The 22,705-nt window shown below is 41.5% G+C and overlaps 2 protein-coding genes across 10 annotated transcripts in view; both read right to left on the reverse strand.

The window, feature by feature from the left end:
• Positions 1-1,470, reverse strand: part of LOC311147661 (cyclin-dependent kinase 11B-like) — a 32,403-nt gene extending 30,933 nt beyond the window's left edge. For 2 of the 9 annotated variants that reach the window (XM_084184406.1, XM_084184401.1), the window contains exons 1-2: positions 1,416-1,463; positions 257-390 (exon numbers count right to left, since the gene is read on the reverse strand). In XM_084184406.1, the coding sequence (XP_084040532.1) occupies positions 257-367 (111 nt within the window). In that variant the 5' untranslated portion in view covers positions 368-390; positions 1,416-1,463. Of the gene's footprint in view, positions 1-256; positions 391-751; positions 803-1,415 lie in introns of those variants that run through there. The other 7 variants (XM_084184403.1, XM_084184400.1, XM_084184408.1 and 4 more) reach the window with 7 other exon arrangements.
• A 2,311-nt stretch (positions 1,471-3,781) lies between these two features.
• LOC311148208 (solute carrier family 35 member E2A-like) overlaps positions 3,782-22,705 on the reverse strand; it is a 33,729-nt gene continuing 14,805 nt past the window's right edge. Inside the window, exons 2-9 of the mRNA XM_084185089.1 lie at positions 20,562-21,006; positions 20,246-20,381; positions 15,752-15,879; positions 6,944-7,064; positions 6,762-6,815; positions 6,425-6,497; positions 5,659-5,804; positions 3,782-5,360 (exon numbers count right to left, since the gene is read on the reverse strand). Coding sequence (XP_084041215.1) covers positions 5,123-5,360; positions 5,659-5,804; positions 6,425-6,497; positions 6,762-6,815; positions 6,944-7,064; positions 15,752-15,879; positions 20,246-20,381; positions 20,562-20,841 — 1,176 coding nt within the window. The 5' untranslated portion in view covers positions 20,842-21,006 and the 3' untranslated portion in view covers positions 3,782-5,122. The remainder of the gene's footprint in view (positions 5,361-5,658; positions 5,805-6,424; positions 6,498-6,761; positions 6,816-6,943; positions 7,065-15,751; positions 15,880-20,245; positions 20,382-20,561; positions 21,007-22,705) is intronic.

The following is a 22,705-nucleotide window of genomic DNA, read 5'->3' on the forward strand; positions in this document are numbered from 1 at the left end:
TGTTTCCCCAACTCCCGTCCTCGAGTACCCCCTACAGTGCACATTTTTGTTGTAGCCCCAGACAAGCACACCTGATTCAACTTGTCAACTAATCATCAAGTCCTCAATGAGTTGAATCAGGTGAGTTTGTCCAGGGCTACAACAAAAAGGTGTGCTGTTGGGGGGGGTACTCGAGGACTGGAGTTGTTTAACACTGTACTAGGGTATAGGGGCTAGTGGTCAGTTTTGGGCACCACAGTATTTCTCTTCTGTTTACATTTTTTTGGCGTTTGGGCTCGGTCCTCTCTTCCAGCTCCCGTCTGCGTTTCTTCTCTTGGAGAATTTCGTCGAGTGTTTTCACTTTCCAGGTGTCCTTTTCGTCCCCCATCAGCACCCGCTCGCCACCGCCTTCTACACAGAGACCACCAACACAGAGGGATTTAATGCAAGTGTATTGTGCACTGTGAGATATCATGTTAGTGGCAACTGTGGTATTCATGTTCAATGATTTCGTTTCTGTTCAGTAGCTATGGGATGTAGGCCTGCAGGATGACTTTGGACAGTACCTCTACAGTTCAACGCATGCGTTTCATGATTTGAGCAAATGTGTACATACACACTATTTCGCAGTTCAGGACAAGAGGGTTGTACGAATATGAATCTGATGGGTAATAATAGTACAGACGGGTTTTGCCCAGGATAAAAAAGGTTTATCGTATAGGGGTTGTAGGGGAGAAGAGGGTCAAGTTTGCAGCCTATAATTTGTTGTTACCTGAGTAGCGCCTCGTATCTTATCCATAGCAGTAACGTCACACTTTCACTGGTAAAAAATAAACACAAAACACCAATCCAAAAATGATGTAAGGAAAACGTCGGGGTGATAAAGGTGGGGGAAAGAGAAGTCATAAGTCCAAGTCAAATCGAGAAATCTACAAACACACGTTGCGTGAAATCTGCCACTGTAACGGTAGGTAACTGTAAACTCTGAATATATTAAATGTTACTGCCTAGCTAGTATGTTTACTTAACTAATGTTAGTCCTGTTATCATAAATACACCAACTCTAAACGTTATGTAAGGTCAATTCGTTTGCAGTTAGCGTAAGCTTAAGATAAACAGCAAGCAAAATTACCTGTGATGTAAACGAATATGCTAACTGGCTGTCTTTAGTTAACATCGGTAGGTATACACCGTTACCTAGCTAGCAGCATATGTGCATGCTTCTTGTAACTAGCTAGTCAGATGCTAACATTTGCCAATAAGTTAGCTACCTAGCTCACGGACGCTAACATTGGCGAGAAATGAACGTTCCGGTGATACGTTTAGAGTTTAAGGGACACATTTTGATTGAACTTCGTCTCTTTTAAATATACCCGAAGCGTGTTAGATAAAAGCTTTCGAATGATTCGCATTACAACTTAAGTGATTTAACAAACCTTAAATATGCTCCGCGCAATTTTGGAACACCGGAAGATTCGTCGACTTCTGGGGGTCATAAAATTACTTCCGGTTAATACTTATTCGCTGCATTGAAAATAGTGAACACCTTACTGCTATCACCTGGGCAGGAGTTGCAACGGTTTATGTGCAAAACTACGGATACCAGCGAACAAACATTTCCAGACCTGGTATACACAAGAAAATCACTTTTATTAATCCGGTTTATACTGTACATGATCTATTATTAAATCGATTAAACCTTATTGTTTCACATAACCAGCTCCCCACAATATACAATTAGGCACCCAAAATATACAATTATGATCCTCATTTACAATTTCAAATGGAACACCCTTTTCAGTTATAGGTCTTAGCACTAGGCCTATTCAGTTATATTATCATCCTTTAATCCTACACAATCATTTTACCTTCCATTTTCTGTTACAAACAGATTGAGAGGCAAATTAACGTGAATTGTGACATATTGCTAGATGCATAAATTACAATGAGAAGTGGGAGATAAATCACAGTGGTAAGTAGTATATCAAGTTCATATGGCAACCAACAAAATAATTGAGGTGAATGCATCAACATCAAATATCAGTCCAGAAGTTTCTTTTTTTGACAGAGGCCTCTCTTTTAAAATAATACTTCACTTACAAGATACATCCCAAAAAGCAGATTCTGATAAAATTCTCAGAGAATAGGAGGAAAGCGTCTCTTGGTGAGAATTTTCCAAAGCAGTAGACATGATGTAGTCTTTCATATACCCCACTGGTTAAACATTTTGAAGTTGACAAAAAATACCTTAAATCACAGTAGTCTTATCAACACTGTACCATCACTGAAAAGCACATTCTGGTAGAAATGTGCAAATAGAGTAGCACTAGTAAAATAATTCAAAGATTGAACAAAGTCAGTCTTCAAGAGTCAGAAATAATTTACAACGAACTATAAACATTGATTGATTGATTGCAATAGTCAGGGAACACAATATGGCATTCTAGTCAAATGCACACAAATTATTAGTCTACATTAGTCATGTATGAACATTGTCATCCAATGGCATGTGAGAACCTTTACAAATATTGTGTTGTTTAAACACAGACTCAGCAATGACACTGTCATACACAGCAGGGTGACTTCCTGCTTAGATAAGATTTTTAAAAAGATTTCCGATGAGTCAAAAGTTTAGACATGGCCATAACGGGAAGTACCAACAGTGCAGTCTTGGCAAATTCAAACTTTCCTTGGTTGAACTTGTAGTCTGAGAAAAGCACCACAGAGTACCACACCATAACAAAACCAAGGCAATGCCAGTACTATTCACTCAAGCAAACAGACATTTCCTTTTTATGTCAGCTTCCCCTTACAAAATGTAGTCAGTTTTATATAGTTTCACTTTAGCCTATCGTACTGACCACACTTTTACTATAGACAAAGAACAAAAATGACATCCAGTTTTACTAAGCCAAAGCTCGAGTGGCACAGTTGCAGTGCTAGCTGTTCCACTAGAGATCCTGGTTCGAATCCAGGCTCTGTCGTAGCCGGCCGTGACCGGGAGACCCATGGGGCGGCGCACAATTGGCCCAGCGTCGTCCAGGGTAGGGGAGGGAATGGCCGGCAGGGATGTAGCTCAGTTGGTAGAGCATGGCGTTTGCAACGCCAGGGTTGTGGGTTCGATTCCCACGGGGGGGACAGTATAAAAAAATAAAAATGAGTTGAATCAGGTCAATTGTTGTTGCTAGCTCTTTCAATCCATAGGACTGACAGTTTTTAATTGAAGTGGCAACTCCTTCCATCCGGGATACATTGATGTCAAATCAAAACACACTTCTGAGAGGCCAGTGCAGAAAAAAATTGAATTCCAGCCTTGGTCTGCTTCAGGGGTGCACAACTCCAGTCCTTGGGGGTTTCCACTAGATAGCACAGCCACAAAGTCAAAATGGGTTATATCGTAAAAATTTACAAAAACTAAAATAAGCTTTTTGGTCTTAGTTTAAGGTTCGGTTTAGGCATAAGGTTAAAAATATTTTTTTTATAAGATACATTGTAGAAATAGGCGGGGTTTATTACTTTGTGGCGGTGGTAACTAGTGATGGCCGTCCTTGGGGCCAAATTCCTTCTGGTTTTTGTTTCTCCCTGGTGCTTAATTCCTCAAAGTGTCATTGATTGGCCAAGGAAGTCACACCTGGTTATGCAGATATAATCCAGTCCCAAGTTAAAAGGCAAGGACAAAAAAACAGCATAGAATACAGGCCTAGAGGACAATAGTTGTACACCCACAGTCTGATCGCTTGTTCTCGCTCTCTATTGTCAGGCAGCATTGAGTAAATCAGTCTTTGGAGATTCCACAACAGAATCTATTTAACTTAGCTTGTTTAATGCAAATATTAGATTACATCACCAAAATGGTAATATACAGAAATGGCTGAGAGGATATGGTTAAAATGGTTGAGATACCTTGGGGCGTTTCACAACCAGAATTACTAAAAATACATTCATTGTTGAACAAGAATGCAAAGACAACAAAGGAATGTATTCAAGACATAACAGTTTCATTAACAATATGCTAAGCACTTGAAATAAAGTACATCAAGTCTCCCTTATTCAACTGACTCTTAGCAAATAAGGTTAAATGTGGCACAGAAAGTAAGACGGATGCAGAAAGCTACACAATGCCACATAAGCCCAAATCAATCTCTCAACACCTAGCTATGTTGAAACTGAAAGAACCTTTTTAGGTTCTGTTCAAGAACAACAAGAAAATGAAGAACCAACACAATAGTAACCTAAAGAAAGCTTTGCAAAAATAAAAATGGTTGCTAGGTGAATTTCTAAGACCTGCAGATGATGATACGACCTCTGCAGACTGCACTCAAGGTTTTCAAATATTTCACATTGCTGTGAGAAGTTCAGTGTCAAAGGTGAGCTTTGGGAAAACAAATAAGCGTTACCCTCTCTACCTCATCTCCCCCGAGGGTAAGACACACCTTTGTGGTCAGGCTAATGCCTCAAATATTTGCTTTACACTTGTGATCAATTGGTATACAGCTGAGCTAATGCCCTATTGGAATGAATGAATGCCTTGACTGTTCTACATGTTCATGGACCTTCGCCAATGATCAGGAGAATAAAGCTGTTTTGTCAACGAGAATGTGTGCCCATAACCGAAAAATGTAAGACTCAATAAAACATTTAAAAAATTATAATAATCATAAAGGCAAGTATGCAGATTTTTTTTTACTTGCATTGAACCACTTCCACCAATGAACATTGAGAGAAATCCTGAGTTTGCTCGTGTTTCGAAACCATATTAAATATTTCAGGTGAGGGAATGGAACAACAAAAGGAATTGACAGTGTAAAAGTGAACGGTGAAGTGACGTTTAAACACACCAGACCAGAGTCAAACACTGGTCCGCGTTCAGACCGCAAGTTCACAAAGGTATCATCAGAGAGTGAATCAAGGTGAGGCTGAATGAAACCAGCCTCTCAAATGGACAATTCCCACTGAGAGAAACCCCACTTGAGCGACAGATCCTTCCACTGTGCTATGATGACCGTTGACTTCCCGATTTGTCATAATGCTGGTGCGAGTAAAAACATGGTCTAGTCAAATAGTCTGCATATCAGGTTCTACATGATCAAAGTTAAGAAGAACAGACCTCCTTGGTCTCTCCCTCCTTGGTCTTCTGGGGAGTCTATCGGTCCGATGCTTTGAGCTCGTGGTCCTGCAGTAGTGGTTTGTTGTGTTGGTCCTGAGCCTGGGCGTGGGCCATGGCCTGTAAGGTGTCTCTCTGAAACTGCTTGGCCTTGTTGTACAGCAGCACGCCTACAAATACCAGGGCCGTGCCGGCAGCGCTGAGCACCGTGATGTGGTTACTGAACACAATGATGCTCAGCCAGATAGACAGGGCGTGCTTCACTGTGCTGGCAACACTGTGGAGGCAAGGGGAGGGTGTTAGACACTGCTCCACAATTTTTTTTTTTATGTGACTACTGTCCATCTGTCTGACAGACTGCCTGTCTAAATGTGATGACTGTCAAGGATAATAGTGCTTAGTGTTTTCCACCTGAAAGTGACTGGGAGTGGGGGGCATCTCAATAGTTTCAAGTGGCTCTCTATCCTTATCTACTTTCCTTCATCTGCACGGAGGTAAAAAATAAATAAAAAATGATGGGAATTATGGTTAACTGAATTGAAATGCCCCCCTGCCTGAGTGTGTCAAACTCCTACCTGAAGGTGACGGGAGAAATGCGCCCCATGAGGGCGTAGGCGGTGACACTCTGCAGGTGGAACAGGACCCCATCAAACAGCAGCAGCAGAACAATGTCTTGACTCCAGCTGAACGAACGCCCACTCTTCCCAATCACTGGAAGGTCCTGGAGGCACAAAGGAGCATGGGATAACACCTTCAAACTGTAACAGCCTCAAACCAAATACCAGATCAAGTTGCTAACTTGGCACTTTCATTGTTAACCAACTTAAAACGTAAACAGCATTTTTCAACGTAAACAGGTATTAGGCTATAGTCATTATGATGGTAATAGTATTTTCTATCATTTGTATCTGCTATCAGTATCTTTAACTGCACAACACAGTACTGTATTCAAAACAAATGGAGACCGGTACACACTAGGCTACACAATATACTCCAGGTCATGAAGCTCAATTATTAGGCCACAGTCTGGGAACTTCTTGTCAACAATAGCGGCCTACTGTCGTTACACCAGAGCACTGTGTGCAGGGTGCACTCCAATTACCATGACGTCAGCCTGCTGGACACATATACTTTTCTAATATAGAAGGGATGACATTTATGCACTATTATCATCATATTAGTTATTTTGCTAATACAATATACTAAGAAATATAGACATTCATTTTCAGTTACTGTAACAAATGTTAAACAGAATGTTCAGAGCACCCATTAACTGTCAATCATAAATGTGGAATACCAAAATGTAATACATTCAATAGTACAGTAATATACGTGACTGACCATTAGGAAGACCCAGGCAGGTATAAGCATAATGACTGCAGCTGCACTGGTGTAGAACTGCAGTTCTGGAGGGCTAAACAGGACACGGGAACAAGTATTTTATTCAGTACAGATACCGGTAACTACTTCACATCCTATAATCTACAGTCAACAGTTCAACATCAAATTCCTCAAATTCTTTACACATCTGTTAACAATACACTTTGTGATGTATTGTGTTTTTTTGTATTCCTATGATATAACAGGAATTAGTATCCAGTACAGGATATAAAACTGGGCGTAATAAATTAATTTAGTTCTGTATATTACAAAATAGGAAGTACTAAAAACAACTTACCTGAATTTGTAGGTGTCTCCACTTAGTAGCTTCTTTGAAAAAACATTCTGTAAACTGATAGAGGGAATATGAAGAGAACCATGAGAATGTGTGGTGGTGTCACATTGCCCTGAAAAGACAAAGCTGTGAAATGTGAGAAACGTCATAAATACGGGTACTATTGTGTTACTGTGTGCGAGTACCAGTCCATGATGTTGGTGGAGAGGGCTGCGGAGAAGCCCAGCATGTTAAAACTGATCTCTGTTGCAGTGCAGAGGGCCAGGCCAGCCATGACAGGAAATAGGGACAGGTTCACCCACATCCCTACAGTAGTGTACACACAAACACACACACGTCAGCTATCTGCACAACACTTAACCCTAAAGTATTGGGAGAGTAACACATTTTGTTGTTTTGGCTCTGTACTCCAGCACTTTGGAATTGAAATGATACGATGATTATGAGGTTAAAGGGGCATTTTCATCCAGATCAGGTGAACCATTTAGAAATAACAGCACTTTTTGTACATAGTCCCCCCAAAGGTATTGGGACAAATTCACTTACAAACACTTCTAGATTAATGTGGATGCTACCATGATTACGGATCATCCTGAATTAATCGTGAATAATGACAAGTGAGAAAATTAGATGCACAAATATCATACCCCCGAAAAATGCTAACATCCCCTGTTATTGTAATGGTGAGAGGTTAGCATGTCTTGGGGGTATGATGTTTGTGCGTCTAACTTTCTCACTCATTATTCACGATTAATTCAGGATTATATTTAATCATGGTAACATCCACATTAATGTAGAAGTGTTTAGAAACATATTCTATTCTTATTTACAATAAAAGTGACTCCAAAATGATACAAAACAATATTTACCATTAATTTCTATTGAGCACAAAATAATCTGAAACACAACCAAAACAAACAGCAAATACATCCAACAAATGTGTAGAGTTACAAGCTTGATGTAGTCATCGCCTGCTATGAATATGGGACCAAATACTTTTATTTTTACTCCTTTAATACGCGTAAGTGAATTTGTCACAATACTTTTGGTGCCCTAAAAATGGGGGGAATACAGAATGTACAAAAAGTGCTGTAATTTCTAAAACGGTTCACCCGATATGGATGAAAATTAAATTAAAGCTGACAGTCTACACTTTAACCTCATATTCATTGTATCATTTCAAATCCAAAGTGCTGGAGTACAGAGCAAAAACAAACAAAAATCGGTCACTGTCCCAAGACTTTCGGAGCTCACTGTAGGTGTGGATATACACTACATGGCCAAGAGTATGTGGACACCTGCTCGTCAAACATCTCATTCCAAAACCATGGGCATTAATATGGAGTTGGCCCCCCCTTTGCTGCTATAACAGCCTCCACTCTTCTGGGAAGGCTCCACTAGATGTTGGAACATTGCTGCGGGGACTTGCTTCCATTCAGCCACAAGAGCATTAGTGAGGTTGGGCACTGATGTTGGGCAATTAGGCCTGGCTCCAATTCATCCCAAAGGTGTTCGATGGGGTTGAGGTCAGGGCTCTGTGCAGGCCAGTCAAGTTCTTCCACACCGATCTCGACAAACCCTTTCTGTATGGACCTCGCTTTGTGCACAGGGGGCTTTGTCATGCTGAAACAGGAAAGGGCCTTCCCCAAACTGTTGCCACTGCTGCTACTCTGTTAATTATTTATGCATAGTCACTTTAACTCTACCCACATGTACATATTACCTAAACTAGCCGGTGCCCCCGCACATTGACTCTGCAACGGTACCCCCCTGTATATATAGCCTCCCTACTGTCACTTTATTTTACTTCTGCTCTTTTTTTTCCTCAACACTTTTTTTTGTTGTTGTTTTATTTTAACTTTTTTTTTGTTGTTTAAAATAAATGCACTGTTGGTTAAGGACTGTAAGTAAGCATTTCACTGTAATGTCTGCACCTGTTGTATTCAGTGCATGTGACCAATAACATTTGATTTGATTTGATTTGAAAGTTGGAAGCACAGAATCATCTAGAACAGGGGTGTCAAACGTCCTGCCCGCGGGCCGGATCAGGCCCGCAAACGGGTTTAATCCGGCCCGCGAGATGATTAAAAAAATATATATACAGTGGGGAGAACAAGTATTTGATACACTGCCGATTTTGCAGGTTTTCCTGCTTACAAAGTATGTAGAGGTCTGTAATTTTTATCATAGGTACACTTCAACTGTGAGAGACGGAATCTAAAACAAAAATCCAGAAAATCACATTGTATGATTTTTAAGTAATTAATTTGCATTTTATTGCATGACATAAGTATTTGATACATCAGAAAAGCAGAACTTAATATTTGGTACAGAAACCTTTGTTTGCAATTACAGAGATCATACTTTTCCTGTAGGTCTTGACCAGGTTTGCACACACTGCAGCAGGGATTTTGGCCCACTCCTCCATACAGACCTTCTCCAGATCCTTCAGGTTTCGGGGCTGTCGCTGGGCAATACGGACTTTCAGCTCCCTCCAAAGATTTTCTATTGGGTTCAGGTCTGGAGACTGGCTAGGCCACTCCAGGACCTTGAGATGCTTCTTACGGAGCCACTCCTTAGTTGCCCTGGCTGTGTGTTTCGGGTCGTTGTCATGCTGGAAGACCCAGCCACGACCCATCTTCAATGCTCTTACTGAGGGAAGGAGATTGTTGGCCAAGATCTCGCGATACATGGCCCCATCCATCCTCCCCTCAATACGGTGCAGTCGTCCTGTCCCCTTTACAGAAAAGCATATCCAAAGAATGATGTTTCCACCTCCATGCTTCACGGTTGGGATGGTGTTCTTGGGGTTGTACTCATCCTTCTTCTTCCTCCAAACACAGCGAGTGGAGTTTAGACCAAAAGCTCTATTTTTGTCTCATCAGACCACCTGACATTCTCCCATTCCTCCTCTGGATCATCCAGATGATCATTGGCAAACTTCAGACGGGCCTGGAGATGCGCTGGCTTGAGCAGGGGGACCTTGCGTGCGCTGCAGGATTTTAATCCATGACGGCGTAGTGTGTTACTAATGGTTTTCTTTGAGACTGTGGTCCCAGCTCTCTTCAGGTCATTGACCAGGTCCTGCCGTGTAGTTCTGGGCTGATCCCTCACCTTCCTCATGATCATTGATGCCCCACGAGGTGAGATCTTGCATGGAGCCCCAGACTGAGGGTGATTGACCGTCATCTTGAACTTCTTCCATTTTCTAATAATTGCGCCAACAGTTGTTGCCTTCTCACCAAGCTGCTTGCCTATTGTCCTGTAGCCCATCCCAGCCTTGTGCAGGTCTACAATTTTATCCCTGATGTCCTTACACAGCTCTCTGGTCTTGGCCATTGTGGAGAGGTTGGAGTCTGTTTGATTGAGTGTGTGGACAGGTGTCTTTTATACAGGTAACAAGTTCAAACAGGTGCAGTTAATACAGGTAATGAGTGGAGAACAGGAGGGCTTCTTAAAGAAAAACTAACAGGTCTGTGAGAGCCGGAATTCTTACTGGTTGGTAGGTGATCAAATACTTATGTCATGCAATAAAATGCAAATTAATTACTTAAAAATCATACAATGTGATTTTCTGGATTTTTGTTTTAGATTCCGTCTCTCACAGTTGAAGTGTACCTATGATAAAAATTACAGACCTCTACATGCTTTGTAAGTAGGAAAACCTGCAAAATCGGCAGTGTATCAAATACTTGTTCTCCCCACTGTGTGTGTGTGTGTGTATATATATATATATATATATATATATATATATATAAATTTTGTAAAGTATAAAAATGCGCTGCAATTTTTCAATAAAATAAACTGCTGTTCCAATTGCGTCCACTGGATGGCGCAATAGCAATTGTGTTAAGCAAGCAAACTGTTTATACCGGGGCAGAGCAAGTAGGTCAAGCACGTGCAGCCAATGAGCTACTTTGTTTTGCCCGCGATATTTATTACGGCTTCTACTTTTAACATTATGTGCTTTGGCACCCTCATTGCCCCAATATGTCTCTGTCAAAAAAGAGAAAAGTGGACGCAGAGTGCAGAGTGTTCCAAGAAAAATGGTCATCCTATTTATTCACTGAATTGAATGGGAAAGCTGTATGTTTGGTGTGTTCAGAGCATGTTGCAGTGCTGAAAGAATATAACCTTCGTCGCCACTATGTGAGTCTTCATGCCGACAAATATGACAACTTTCAAGGACAGCGGAGATGAGAGAAGGTGAATGAACTGTTGGCGGGTCTGAAGAAACAGCAGTCTGTGTTTACTCACAGCCGAGACATCAGTGACGCTGCAGTGAAAGCTAGCTACCTCATTGCTAATGAAATCGCAGTGGCTTCAAAACCATTAAGTGAGGGTGAATTTGTAAAAACATGCATGATGAAGGCAGCGGAGATTGTGTGCCCTGAAAAGCGGCAGGCTTTTGCAAATATCAGCCTGACAAGAAACACAGTTGCAGACAGGATTTCCGAACTTTCAGTGGATTTGGACAGCCAGTTGAAGCAAAAAGTAAAGTCATTTATTGCGTTTTCGGTTGCAATTGATGAAAGCACGGACATTACAGATGTTGCACAACTGGCCATTTTCATCCGCGGAGTTGATGACACATTAAACGTCACCGAGGAGTTCATGGAGTTGGTGCCGATGACAGATACAACGACAGCAGCTGATATTTTTACCGCACTCGTCGGCGCGCTGGACAGGGTCGGAGTGGACTGGTCCCGCGCTGTCAGCCTGGCTACAGATGGTGCGCCCTCAATGATCGGGTAAAAAGCAGGCGTTGTGACAAAGTTCAGAGAGAAAGTGCAATCTGCAAATGGAGGACGTGATTTTTTGACTTTTTACTGTATTTTGCACCAGGAGGCTTTGTGTTGCAAGTCATTAAAGATGGATAACGTCATGAAGGTGGTCATCCAAACTGTTAATTTCATCCGATCCAGAAGCCTGAATCACCGTCAGTTTGACAGCCTTCTCAGAGAGAAAGACCACATCTATGGCCTGCCATACCACACTGAGGTAAGATGGTTAAGCCGAGGTGCTGTGCTGAGGCGTTTCTTTGATTTACGAGAAGATATTGAACAGTTCATGGAAGAAAAGGGCAAACCAGTGTTAGAATTTCATTCCGCAGAATGGATGCAGGACCTTGCATTTATGGTGGATGTTACAGAGCACCTGAATAACTTGAACAAACAGCTGCAAGGGTGCAACAAAGTTGTCACGCAGTATTATGACAGCATACGTTCTTTCAAGTTGAAGCTGTCATTGTGGGAGACGCAACTTGCCGGTGGTGATGCAGCTCACTTCCCCTGTCTGAAAAATGTGTGCGCGACCCAACATGTGGCAGACATGAAGCGGTTCAAAGATAAAATAACGGGACTGTTACGGGAGTTTGAGCAACGCTTTCAGATTTATGTTTATATGTTTTTATGTTGATGTGCTATTGTTTTTAATTGATTTTATTTTATTTGTATATTTAACCTATTCTTGACTCTGTGGTTCTTGCACTTGTTTGGGGAACAGGATTTCATTATTTTTATCTACATTTCTGCCTGAGAAATGACACCCTGATATAGTTCTGTGATCTGTGATATACTTCTGTGAATCACTGAGGCATTGTGTGTGTTTGTGTGTTCTTTGTCCTCAGAACTTTCAAATAACTTGAGGTGTTTTATGATTAATAGTGATGTTGTGCTTTTGGACACTGTCCTCAGGCTCCAGCTTTATGTTTATATGTTTTTATGTTGATGTGCTATTGTTTTTAATTGATTTTATTTGTATATTTAACCTATTCTTGACTCTGTGGTTCTTGCACTTGTTTGGGGAACAGGATTTCATTATTTGTATCTACATTTCTGCCTGAGAAATGACACCCTGATATAGTTCTGTGATCTGTGAAACAGTTCTGTTAATCACTGAGGCATTTTGTGTTTGTGTGTTCTTTTTCTTTAGAATTTTCAAATAAACTTCAGGTGTTTTATGATTAATAGTGATGTTGTGCTTGTACTATTTTGGACACACTGTCCTCAGGCTCCAGCTTTATGTTGTATGTTGATCGTATTAAAACAAAGAAAACAATCTGAAGTTGTTGTTTTTAAGTTATATATACCATGATTTTTCCGGTCCGGCCCACTTGGGAATAGATTTTCCTCCATGTGGCCCCTGAGCTAAAATGAGTTTGACACCCCTGATCTAGAATGTCATTGTATGCTGTAGCGTTAAGTTCACTGGAACTAAGGGGCCTAGCCCGAAACAATGAAAAACAGCCCCAGACCATTATTCCTCCCCCACCAAACTTTACAGTTGGCACTATGCATTGGGGCAGGTAGCGTTCTCTTGGCATCTGCCGAACCCAGATTCGTCCGTCAGATAGTGAAGGGTTGGTGATCTTAGGCTTGTGTGCGGCTGCTCGGCCATAGAAACCCATTTCATGAAGCTCCCGACTAACAGTTATTGTGCTGACGTTGTCTCCAGAGGCAGTTTGGAACTCGGTAGTGAGTGTTGCAATCGAGGACAGACGATTTTTACGCGCTAGGCGCTTCAGCACTCGGTGGTCCCATTCTATAAGCTTGTGTGGCCTACCACTTCGCGGCTGAGCCGGTGTTGCTCCTAGACGTTTTCACTTCACAATAACAGCACTTACAGTTGACCGGGGCAGCTCTAGTAGGGCAGATATTCGACGAACTTACTTGTTGGAAAGGTGGCATCCTATGACGGTGCCACGTTGAAAGTCACTGAGCTCTTCAGTATGGGCCATTCTACTGCCTATGTTTGTCTATGGAGATTGCATGGCTGTGTGCTTGATTTTACACACCTGTCAGCAACGGGTGTGGCTGAAATAGCCGAATCCACTAACTTGAAGGGGTGTCCACATACTTTTGTATATATATAGTGTATAACTCGGCTGTGGTAGACAGCGCGCAAGATGCGCTAGTCACTAGGGCGTACCTACCACTGTGGTTCAGACGGTTTCTATACACATATCCACACATTATACAGTGGCTTGAGAAAGTATTCACCCCCCTTGGCATTTTTCCTATTTTGTTGCCTTACAACCTGGAATTCAAATTGATTGTTTGGGGGTTTGTATAATTTGATTTACACAACATGCCTACCACTTTGAAGATGCAAAATATTTTTTGTTTGTTGAACAAACAAGAAATAAGACAAAAAAACAGAACTTGAGCGTGCATAACTATTCACCCCCCCAAAGTCAATACTTTGAAGAGCCACCTTTTGCCGCAATTACAGCTTCAAGTCTCTTGGGGTATGTCTCTATAAGCTTGGCACATCTAGCCACTGGGATTTTTGCCCATTCTTCAAGGCAAAACTGCTCCAGCTCCTTCAAGTTGGATGGGTTCCGCTGGTGTACAGTAATCTAAGTCATACCACAGATTCTCAATTGGATTGAGGTCTGAGCTTTGACTAGGCCATTCCAAGACATTTAAATGTTTCCCCTTAAACCACTCGAGTGTTGCTTTAGCAGTATGCTTAGGGTCATTGTCCTGCTGGAAGGTGAACCTCCTTCCCAGTCTCAAATCTCTGGAAGACTGAAACATGTTTCCCTCAAGAATTTCCCTGTATTTAGCGCCATTCATCATTCCTTCAATTCTGACCAGTTTCCCAGTCCCTGCCGATGATGGGGTGAATACATATGCACACACCACTTTTCTGTGATTTATGTTTTTTAATTTTTTTGAAACAAGTTATTTTTTTCATTTCACTTCACCAAATTCAACTAATTTGTGTATGTCCATTACATGAAATCCAAACAAAAATCAATTTAAATTCCAGGTTGTAAGGCAACAAAAAAGGAAAAAAGCCACTGTACAATCCAGATGGACGGACAAGGCGTTACGTATAATAGATATGCCTTCAGTAAAAGGATTTTCGGAAACAAGTACCCCCATAAAGAATATAGGCAACTATTTCCCGGCCTCCGCATTTTAGCCACCCAGGAAGCCAAACAACACCTAAGGAAATACTAGAGAGGGGAATGTTTTCAGAATGAAACACAGACAGAATCCAAAGAACATAATGAAGAGTGCATACAGCGCTGTGAAAAATTATTTGCCCCCTTTCTGATTTTCTCTATTTTTGCATATTTTTCATACTGAATTATCAGATCTTCACCCAAAACCTAATATTATATCAAGGGAACCTGAGTTTACAAATAACAACAACAAAAAATTACTTATGTATTTAGTTAACAAAGTTATGCAACACCCAATTCCCCTGTGTGAAAAAGTAACTGTCCCCTTACACTTCATAACTGGTTGTGCCAACATTAGCTGCAATGACTGCAACCAAATGCTTCCTGTAGTTGTTGATCAGTCTCTCACATTTCTGTGGAGGAATTGTGGCCCACTCTTGCATGCAGAACTGCTTTAACTCTGCGACATTTGTGGGTTTTCAAGCATGAACTGCTTGTTTCAAGCCCTGCCACAACATCCCAATTGGGATTTGGTCTGGACTTTGACTAGGCTATTCCAAAATGTCACATTTGTTGCTTTTTAACCATTTTCATGTAGACTTGATTGTGTTTTGAATCATTGTCTTGCTACAAAGCTGCGCTTCAGCTTCAGCTCACAGGCGAATGGCCTGACTTTCTCCTGTAGAATTCTCTTAAACAGAGCAGAATTCAGGGTTCCTTCTATTAAGGCAAGTCGTCCAGGTCCTGAGGCAGCAAAGCATCTCCAAACCATCACACTACCACCACTATGCTTGACCATTGTTATAAGGTTCTTACTGTGGAATGCAGTGTTTGGTTTTCGGCAGGCATAATGGTTACCATGTCGTCCAAAAAGTTATACTTTTGACTCATCTGTCCATAGAAAATTCTTCCAAGAGTCTTGATGATCATCCAGGTGCTTTTTGGCAACTTTTTGGATGAGATGGGTCCAATTAAAAATCAGATAGGGGGCAAATACTTTTTCACAACACTGTATATGGGCATGGTGAAGGATTTTTCTGGATTGGAACTGAGCCAGGGTCTTTACAGTGTGCTTTACCTGTGTATTCCCCTAGGATCAGCCTAGACATGATGACAGTGAAGATAGGCGCTGAGCTCTTCACTGTCTCGGCAAAGGAAACGGCCACATTCTTCAGGCTCACCAGTCCCAGCACCACACTAGTAAACCTGTAGAACAGGACAGGTTAGTGGCATTCAGACCAGAAGACAATCCCACACCACAACCACTCCTAACCTCTGCTACACTGACTATCCCTTTTCCAGATTGTCAAACTGTTTACCTGTAATGATCGATGGCGGCAGGTAGCTTAGTGGTTAAGAGCGTTGTGCCAGTAACCGAAAGATCGCTGGTTCTAATCCCCGAGCTGACTAGGTGAAAAATCTGTCGATGTGCCCTTGAGCAAGGCACTTAACCCTAATTGCTCCTGTAAGTCGCTCTGGATAAGAGCATCTGCTAAATGACTTAAATGTAAATGTAATGAGCTGAGATTGCGTTGCAAGCATCGCACTTACCTCAAATGTAACTGTTTAGCGGCCATTTAAAGGCCCACCTCAGAGGAAGTTGCCGCACCTATTCCCGAGTATTCCTGTCCTAGAGCGGAATTTCTCATTTAGGTTCCACTTCGAAGACTGACGCAGGCTGCTAATACATATTCAGGAATTGGGGGTGGGAACGTTGTGGTGATTTCCACGTGTAGCAGAGAAATAACAAATAGGGCACTGACAGACAGCTGTCAGTGTAACTAGCTAGCATGCTAAGCTAACAGTCAGCTAATGAAAGTTGTGAGCACCATTTTAGTTAAGACAGGCATACTGTAAAGGAGTCCGCATGCTTCCTTGCCGAAACAGTTTGGTAGAGTTCGTGCATATTTTATGACAACGTTTTTGTTCGTTTTGGACTTCAGTTAGGTTTTTGTCGGTTGTTCGGGAACAGAATATTTTTTCTGGAGGCAAGCTTTAGTTCGGAGCCAAAGTCTACGCCCCTTCTTCTGTGAGTGGTCAAAAATAGGTATTCTTCAATAAAGTATTTGTTGACATTCAATGAGAGATGAGTCGTTTTGATGCAAAAAAAAAATTGTGAAAAATACTGCACCAAACATCATAGTTAGTTGAAAAATGTCTTAGACAAAAACGTCAAAATTAATGACAGATTTCTTGAGTTATCTTAGATTAACTCTGACTATTTTGAGGAAGTGTATACTGGCTACGGCACTCAAAATGGACAAACAGTACTATTGCCGCTTTTTTCTGGTTTTTCAAGAGAAGGGAGTACGCAGCACACTGGTTCGGTTCGGCCAGCCGAACTGATGCATACTGGCGCCTTAAATCAGGTGAAAATAATTTTTCCTGAAAAAGACTGCCAGCCTACCTGTCAAGAGATGAGTCTAAGCTAAACCGTGCCTATACGAGCTGTTGACGATTGTCTGACTCTTGCCGTTTGATAATTCTAGTGAAACAGTGTCGGACATTATATTGCTATTATCAAATAGCTATATTCTTTGTTCTCTCTGTTATCAATTCAGTAAGCTAGCGAGCTATATACCAATGCATTGTCTAAATTGCGACCACGAATCCGCCATAGAAATAGCAAGAATATAAACTCCGGTAATATGGATAGCCTAAATATTGAACTGTGTGAAGAATGTATTGAAGCAATGTTTGTTTTGCATGGCCCAGTGCCCTGGGTGGGTGGAGATTTCTCTTTAGGATCAATGGAATGGTAGAAAATGAGCAAACCCTGCACACCCGGGTCACCGAGCCATGCGTAACGAGTTTTCCTAAAACGTTAGTAATCAAAACCATTCATCTTGGGGCAACAGGGGGAGCGAGGTTCTAAAATGCAATCATATCATGCAATTTTACCATTTATAAAATTGCATTTTTTAAATGCAAACTAGCTAAAAAAATAAGTGAAACTTGACAAATGATCTAATGGATTATGATAACATGCTGGTAAAAAAGGGGCGGTGCAAAAACATTAGTTTGCATCCCCTATTTTAATTTGCTCAATGGCAAGGCGGCCAAGTGTAGGGTCGTCACTAGTTAACGCAACCAAAGTCGTAAACCATGTCTATTTCTACATTTTCTCTTCTTAAAATTAGATTTTAACACTAACAACACTGCTAACCTTAGCCTAACCTTAAATTAACAACAAAAAGGTCATTTTTGTTTTCATGAATTTGTACAATATAGCCAATTTTGCCTTTGTGGCTGTTTTAGTGGAAAACCAAGTGTAGGCTACAGAGAAAAGCTGTTTGGCTCTCAGACGACTCGCGAATAGAAATAACTTTGCAGCAGGTGTTTTTGATTAATAAGCCATGCTGGTGGGTAAGTAGCCATGCACGAGCCTTGGCTAGACAGGACGCTAGTCTATCGCAGGGCCTTGCCCCCAATCTTTCTCTTTTATGCGGAGTGTCAAGCAGAGACGCATCAGGTCCCATTTTTACAGTCTTTGGTATGACTCGGCCGAGGATCGAACTCCCAACCTTCCAATCTCAGGGCAGGAACTAATCACAAGGCCACAGCCTGTAACGAAACGTAGGCTGAAAAGAATTTGCACGTCATCACATAGAAAAATATATGTAAGACTCACGGGAACGTCCGAAGTCACACATTCGGATTTGGCACTTCAAGCCCAAATACATATAATACTTTGACTAAAACGATGACTTATTGACTTACATCGTTGTGCAACATCATGGGTAAGCTCTGGCCATTGTTTTTCAGCTCGAAAAAGTAGATTTCTACTGGTGTGGCCATTAGGTTCAATGGCCATTTTTGTAGCACTGACACTTCTCCCATGGAAGCAACACTCTCAAATGGTCACAACAAATGGTCCTGCCTGCTTGGCCCCGTCCAGGGGTAACTTTGGACAGGGCCACAGTGTCCACTCCCAGTATCTATGCTGCAAAAGCCTATGTGACGGGGGGCTTGGGTCAGTCTGTCCTATCTGGTGTACGGTTCTCTCTCTCGCACTCTCCACTCATTACAGGATTTTTCTTTATTTTTTACTATTTTGTACATGCTGCCTTGACAGCTTTGCACACCCTTGGAATTCTCTCAACCAGCTGAACAGCTCAAATAAGCAGAGAAACGACAGTCCAACATTACTTTAAGACATGAAGGTCAGTCAATACGGACAATTTCAAGAACTTTGAAAGTTTCTTCAAATACAGTCGCAAAAACCATCAAGCGCTATGATGAAACTGGCTCTCATGAGGACCGCCACAGGAAAGGAAGATCCAGAGTTACCTCTGCTGCAGAGGATAAGTTCATTAGAATAACTGCACCTCAGATTGCAGCCCAAATAAATGATTCACAGAGTTCAAGTAACAGACACATCTCAACATCAACTGCTCAGAGGAGACTGCGTGAATCAGGCCTTAATGGTCGAATTGCTGCAAAGAAACCACTACTAAAGGAAACCAATAATAAGAAGAGACTTGCTTGGGCCAAGAAACACGAGCAATGGACATTAGACCGGTGGAAATATTTTGATTTGTTTAACACTTTTTTGGTTACTACATGATTACATATGTTATTTCATAGATTTGATGTCTTCGCTATTCTACAATGTAGAAAATAGTAAAAATAAAGAAAAACCCTGGAATAAGTAGGTGTGTCCAAACTTTTGACTGGTAATGTAGATATTCAGTCCTGCCTGCAGCTATGGAACCCTTCCTGACCTGTTTCACCGGATGTGCTACCTTGTCCCAGACCTGCTGTTTCGACCCTCTCTCTCCCGGACCTGCTGTCTCAACCTCTGAATTGCTTGACTACGAAAAGCCAACTGACATTTACTCCTGAGGTGTTGAAAGGTTGTCTCTATAACCACTGTGGTTATTATTTGACCCTGCTGGTCATCTATGAACGTTTGAACGTCTTGAGGAACGATCTGGCCTTAATGGCCATGTACTCTTATAATCTCCACCTGGCACAGCCAGATGTGGCCTGGTTCCTCTCTAGGTTTCTTCCTAGGTTCATGCCTTTCTAGGGAGATTTTGCAAGCCACTGTGCTTCTGCATTTGCATTGCTTGCTGTTTTAGGCTGGGTATCTGTTTAGCACTTTGTGACAACTGCTGATGGGAAATTCCATGGTAACAGAGTGATGCTGAGACTCAGCACTTTAGAATGTATGTCAAACAAAAGTTTGTTACCGTCATTCTGTTACCAAACTTTGCTTCTGCACTGTTCAAGTAAATGTGTTTTTGTAAAATGTTCTGTGGAAAGTAGTCCTTGTGCATAGAGTTGTATGGTTTGTTTAACATTGCAATCATTGTTTTTTTCAAGTGACAAATCTGAGACTCAGCATCACTCTGTTACCATATAATTGCCCTGATGTAAAAAGGGCTTTATGTAAAATACATTTGCTTTATTGATTGACAACATAAATATTGATAAATTAATGTTAGTCATGATGGAAATAAAGGCTAGTCATGTAAGTGTTAGTCATCCAACTTAACAAAAGGAAACAAACCAACCAAATAACTTCAACTATGCAGCTGAAAGTAGAGCAATAACAGTGCAGACCCACCTCATGAGCCCCACAAACAGCATGATCATGAGGAAGTTGGGAGGGTACTCAGTCCTGGACTTGTGCTGGTATAGGCAGCAAGGCACATACATCTTCAGAAAGCCTATGATGGTGGTGGAGACCATTTGAACAGCACCTACAAATCAATTCAAACCAATAAACCATGGGACAACAACATGAACAAATGTAGTCCTCTACCCCTGAGGCCCTTAGTACCCTGAATAAAATCAACCAATTGATGAGTCAAACCATCTATTGATTGGAGTATTGAACATCTGAAATTGAGTGTGTGTCTGTGTGTGCACATGTTCCTTACCCAGCATGCTGGGCTCCCCCTCCAGCAGAGACAGGATGTACTTGTTGAGGAACAGTGTGCAGAAGCTGAAGAAGCACCACAGGCCCAGGTAGACCAGCGACTTGGAGTTCCACACCCCCGAGTCTGCCTCGATCACCGTGGTCTCTGTGATGGTGATCTTCAGCACGTGTTCCCCCGGCATGCTTTCGCTTCGCGCCAGCACCACACGCTCCTGCCTGCTCCGGAACGGCGAGAGGAACCGCCACAGGGAATGTCTTCCAGCCCGACCGTTGGACGCCATGACACACGGTAACCGAGGATCTACCGACCGGGATCCAGCAGGCACAAACACAGACAGTAGGGGGAGGGGACTGGTGGAGAGGGCCAGTCAGTCCATTGTCAGTCTGTGTGTCGGTCCAATGGCGTGTTCAGCATGCCTGTAGAACTGGTGGTCTCTGTGACACAGCTAAAACAAAAGGAATGATTGTAGTTGAGTCTTCTAGCACAGGGGTACTCAAACTTTTTGGGTCCGGGACCCCTTTTGTGATAGCAAATTCATCAGGGACCACCTCATAAATCAGAACACAACTCGAGTGGGATAAAAATAGCATACAAGGAGTTTTACTATGACTTTTGCAGTGCATGGCCGGACTAACCAAGTCTCGGGCCCTGGGAAATAAACATTTTAAAGATCTGCCTCTTGGCATCTGAGAGAACATTTTGCAGTTTTAAAGCCAATTTCCTGTAATTCTACACATTTTGTCATCAAACTTTAAAAAGGTAAAATGCAACCGTTTTCATCAATATCAAATCATTTCTGGGTAACAATTATGTACCTTACTGTGATTGTTTCTTTTTACAATTTTAATTGAAAACAAACAGATTTCTAGCAAAGGGCAATTTCTCAAGCAAGAACTGAGCTAGGACTGTCTGGGAGTGGTCTGAGTAGGGAGGGGAAAACTGAAAATGTGCTGTTATTGGCAGAGGTTCGGAATAGGGATACACATTTCGGTACATTTTGCTGCCGACCCTCAATAACTGGTTAACAAACAGTTACATTTGTTCCAAATAGTAAAATGATGTGACCAACAGAAAATACTATGTGCATACAAGGAATGGACATTTTTCATTATAGAGCTATTTTGCATACATTTACATTTTACCCCACCATGAGACTTTCATGTCTTCATCACTGGAAAAGATAAACGGTTGAGGTTGACATTTATAATCTTACAAACAGGGTTGTCAAACTATTTTCAAAGTTCCCCCCCAAAAATGTTTGCCAAGATTTCTATTTTTTTTTACATTCACGTAAATTATCTAAAAACACATAAACTATGTTTTCTTTCTTCATATTTGCATATGTTGTAGCTTAGACCCTATTTGACATAATATTACGTTTTTATGTTGTGCCCACCATCAGTTGAGACGCAACATGGGTGGGTGTGTGTTGTTGCTCAGGGTGGGTGTTGTTGTAACAAGAGCCCACCAAGGGACCACGCACCCTTGGTTGTGGGTGATGGAGAACACAAGTCCCACATTCCAGGCTAAGATTTACAGTTCTGTTAGTGACGGCGCCCCCCTTTACAAGCCATCACGAGAACAAACAAACAAACTGCTGAGTGGCCCTGAGGGTCTTCAGCAGACAGAAAACAGACTCCTTCGGCAAGTCAGCAGACTGTCTGTTGATCTGCATGTGTTACTGGGTGAACAACCAGCCAGGATTTTGAGTACTGGGGATGTGTATCCCAAGAAGAGATGTCAGGAACTTTTTTTTCTACTATTTGTAACAAAGAGAAAATAGTGGCAATAGCACAAAGGAAATTTAAACACGTTTTCTGGACAATGTATCAAACTGAAGGACTCATGACATGTTGATATAAACTAAGCATACTGTGACATTTTTCTTCTCCTTTCATATATATATATATATATATATATATATATATATATATATATATATATATATATATATATATATATATATATATATATATATATATATACACACATACAGTACCAGTCAAAAGTTTAACAACCCTACCTTGTCACAACATAACTGATTGGCTCAAACGCATTAAGGAAAGAAATTCCACAAATTAACTTTTAAGAAGGCACACCTGTTAATTGAAATGCATTCCAGGTGACTACCTCATGAAGGTGGT

The sequence above is a fragment of the Coregonus lavaretus genome, assembly GCF_964263955.1.
Source record: "Coregonus lavaretus genome assembly, chromosome: 20".
NCBI lineage: Eukaryota > Metazoa > Chordata > Actinopteri > Salmoniformes > Salmonidae > Coregonus > Coregonus lavaretus.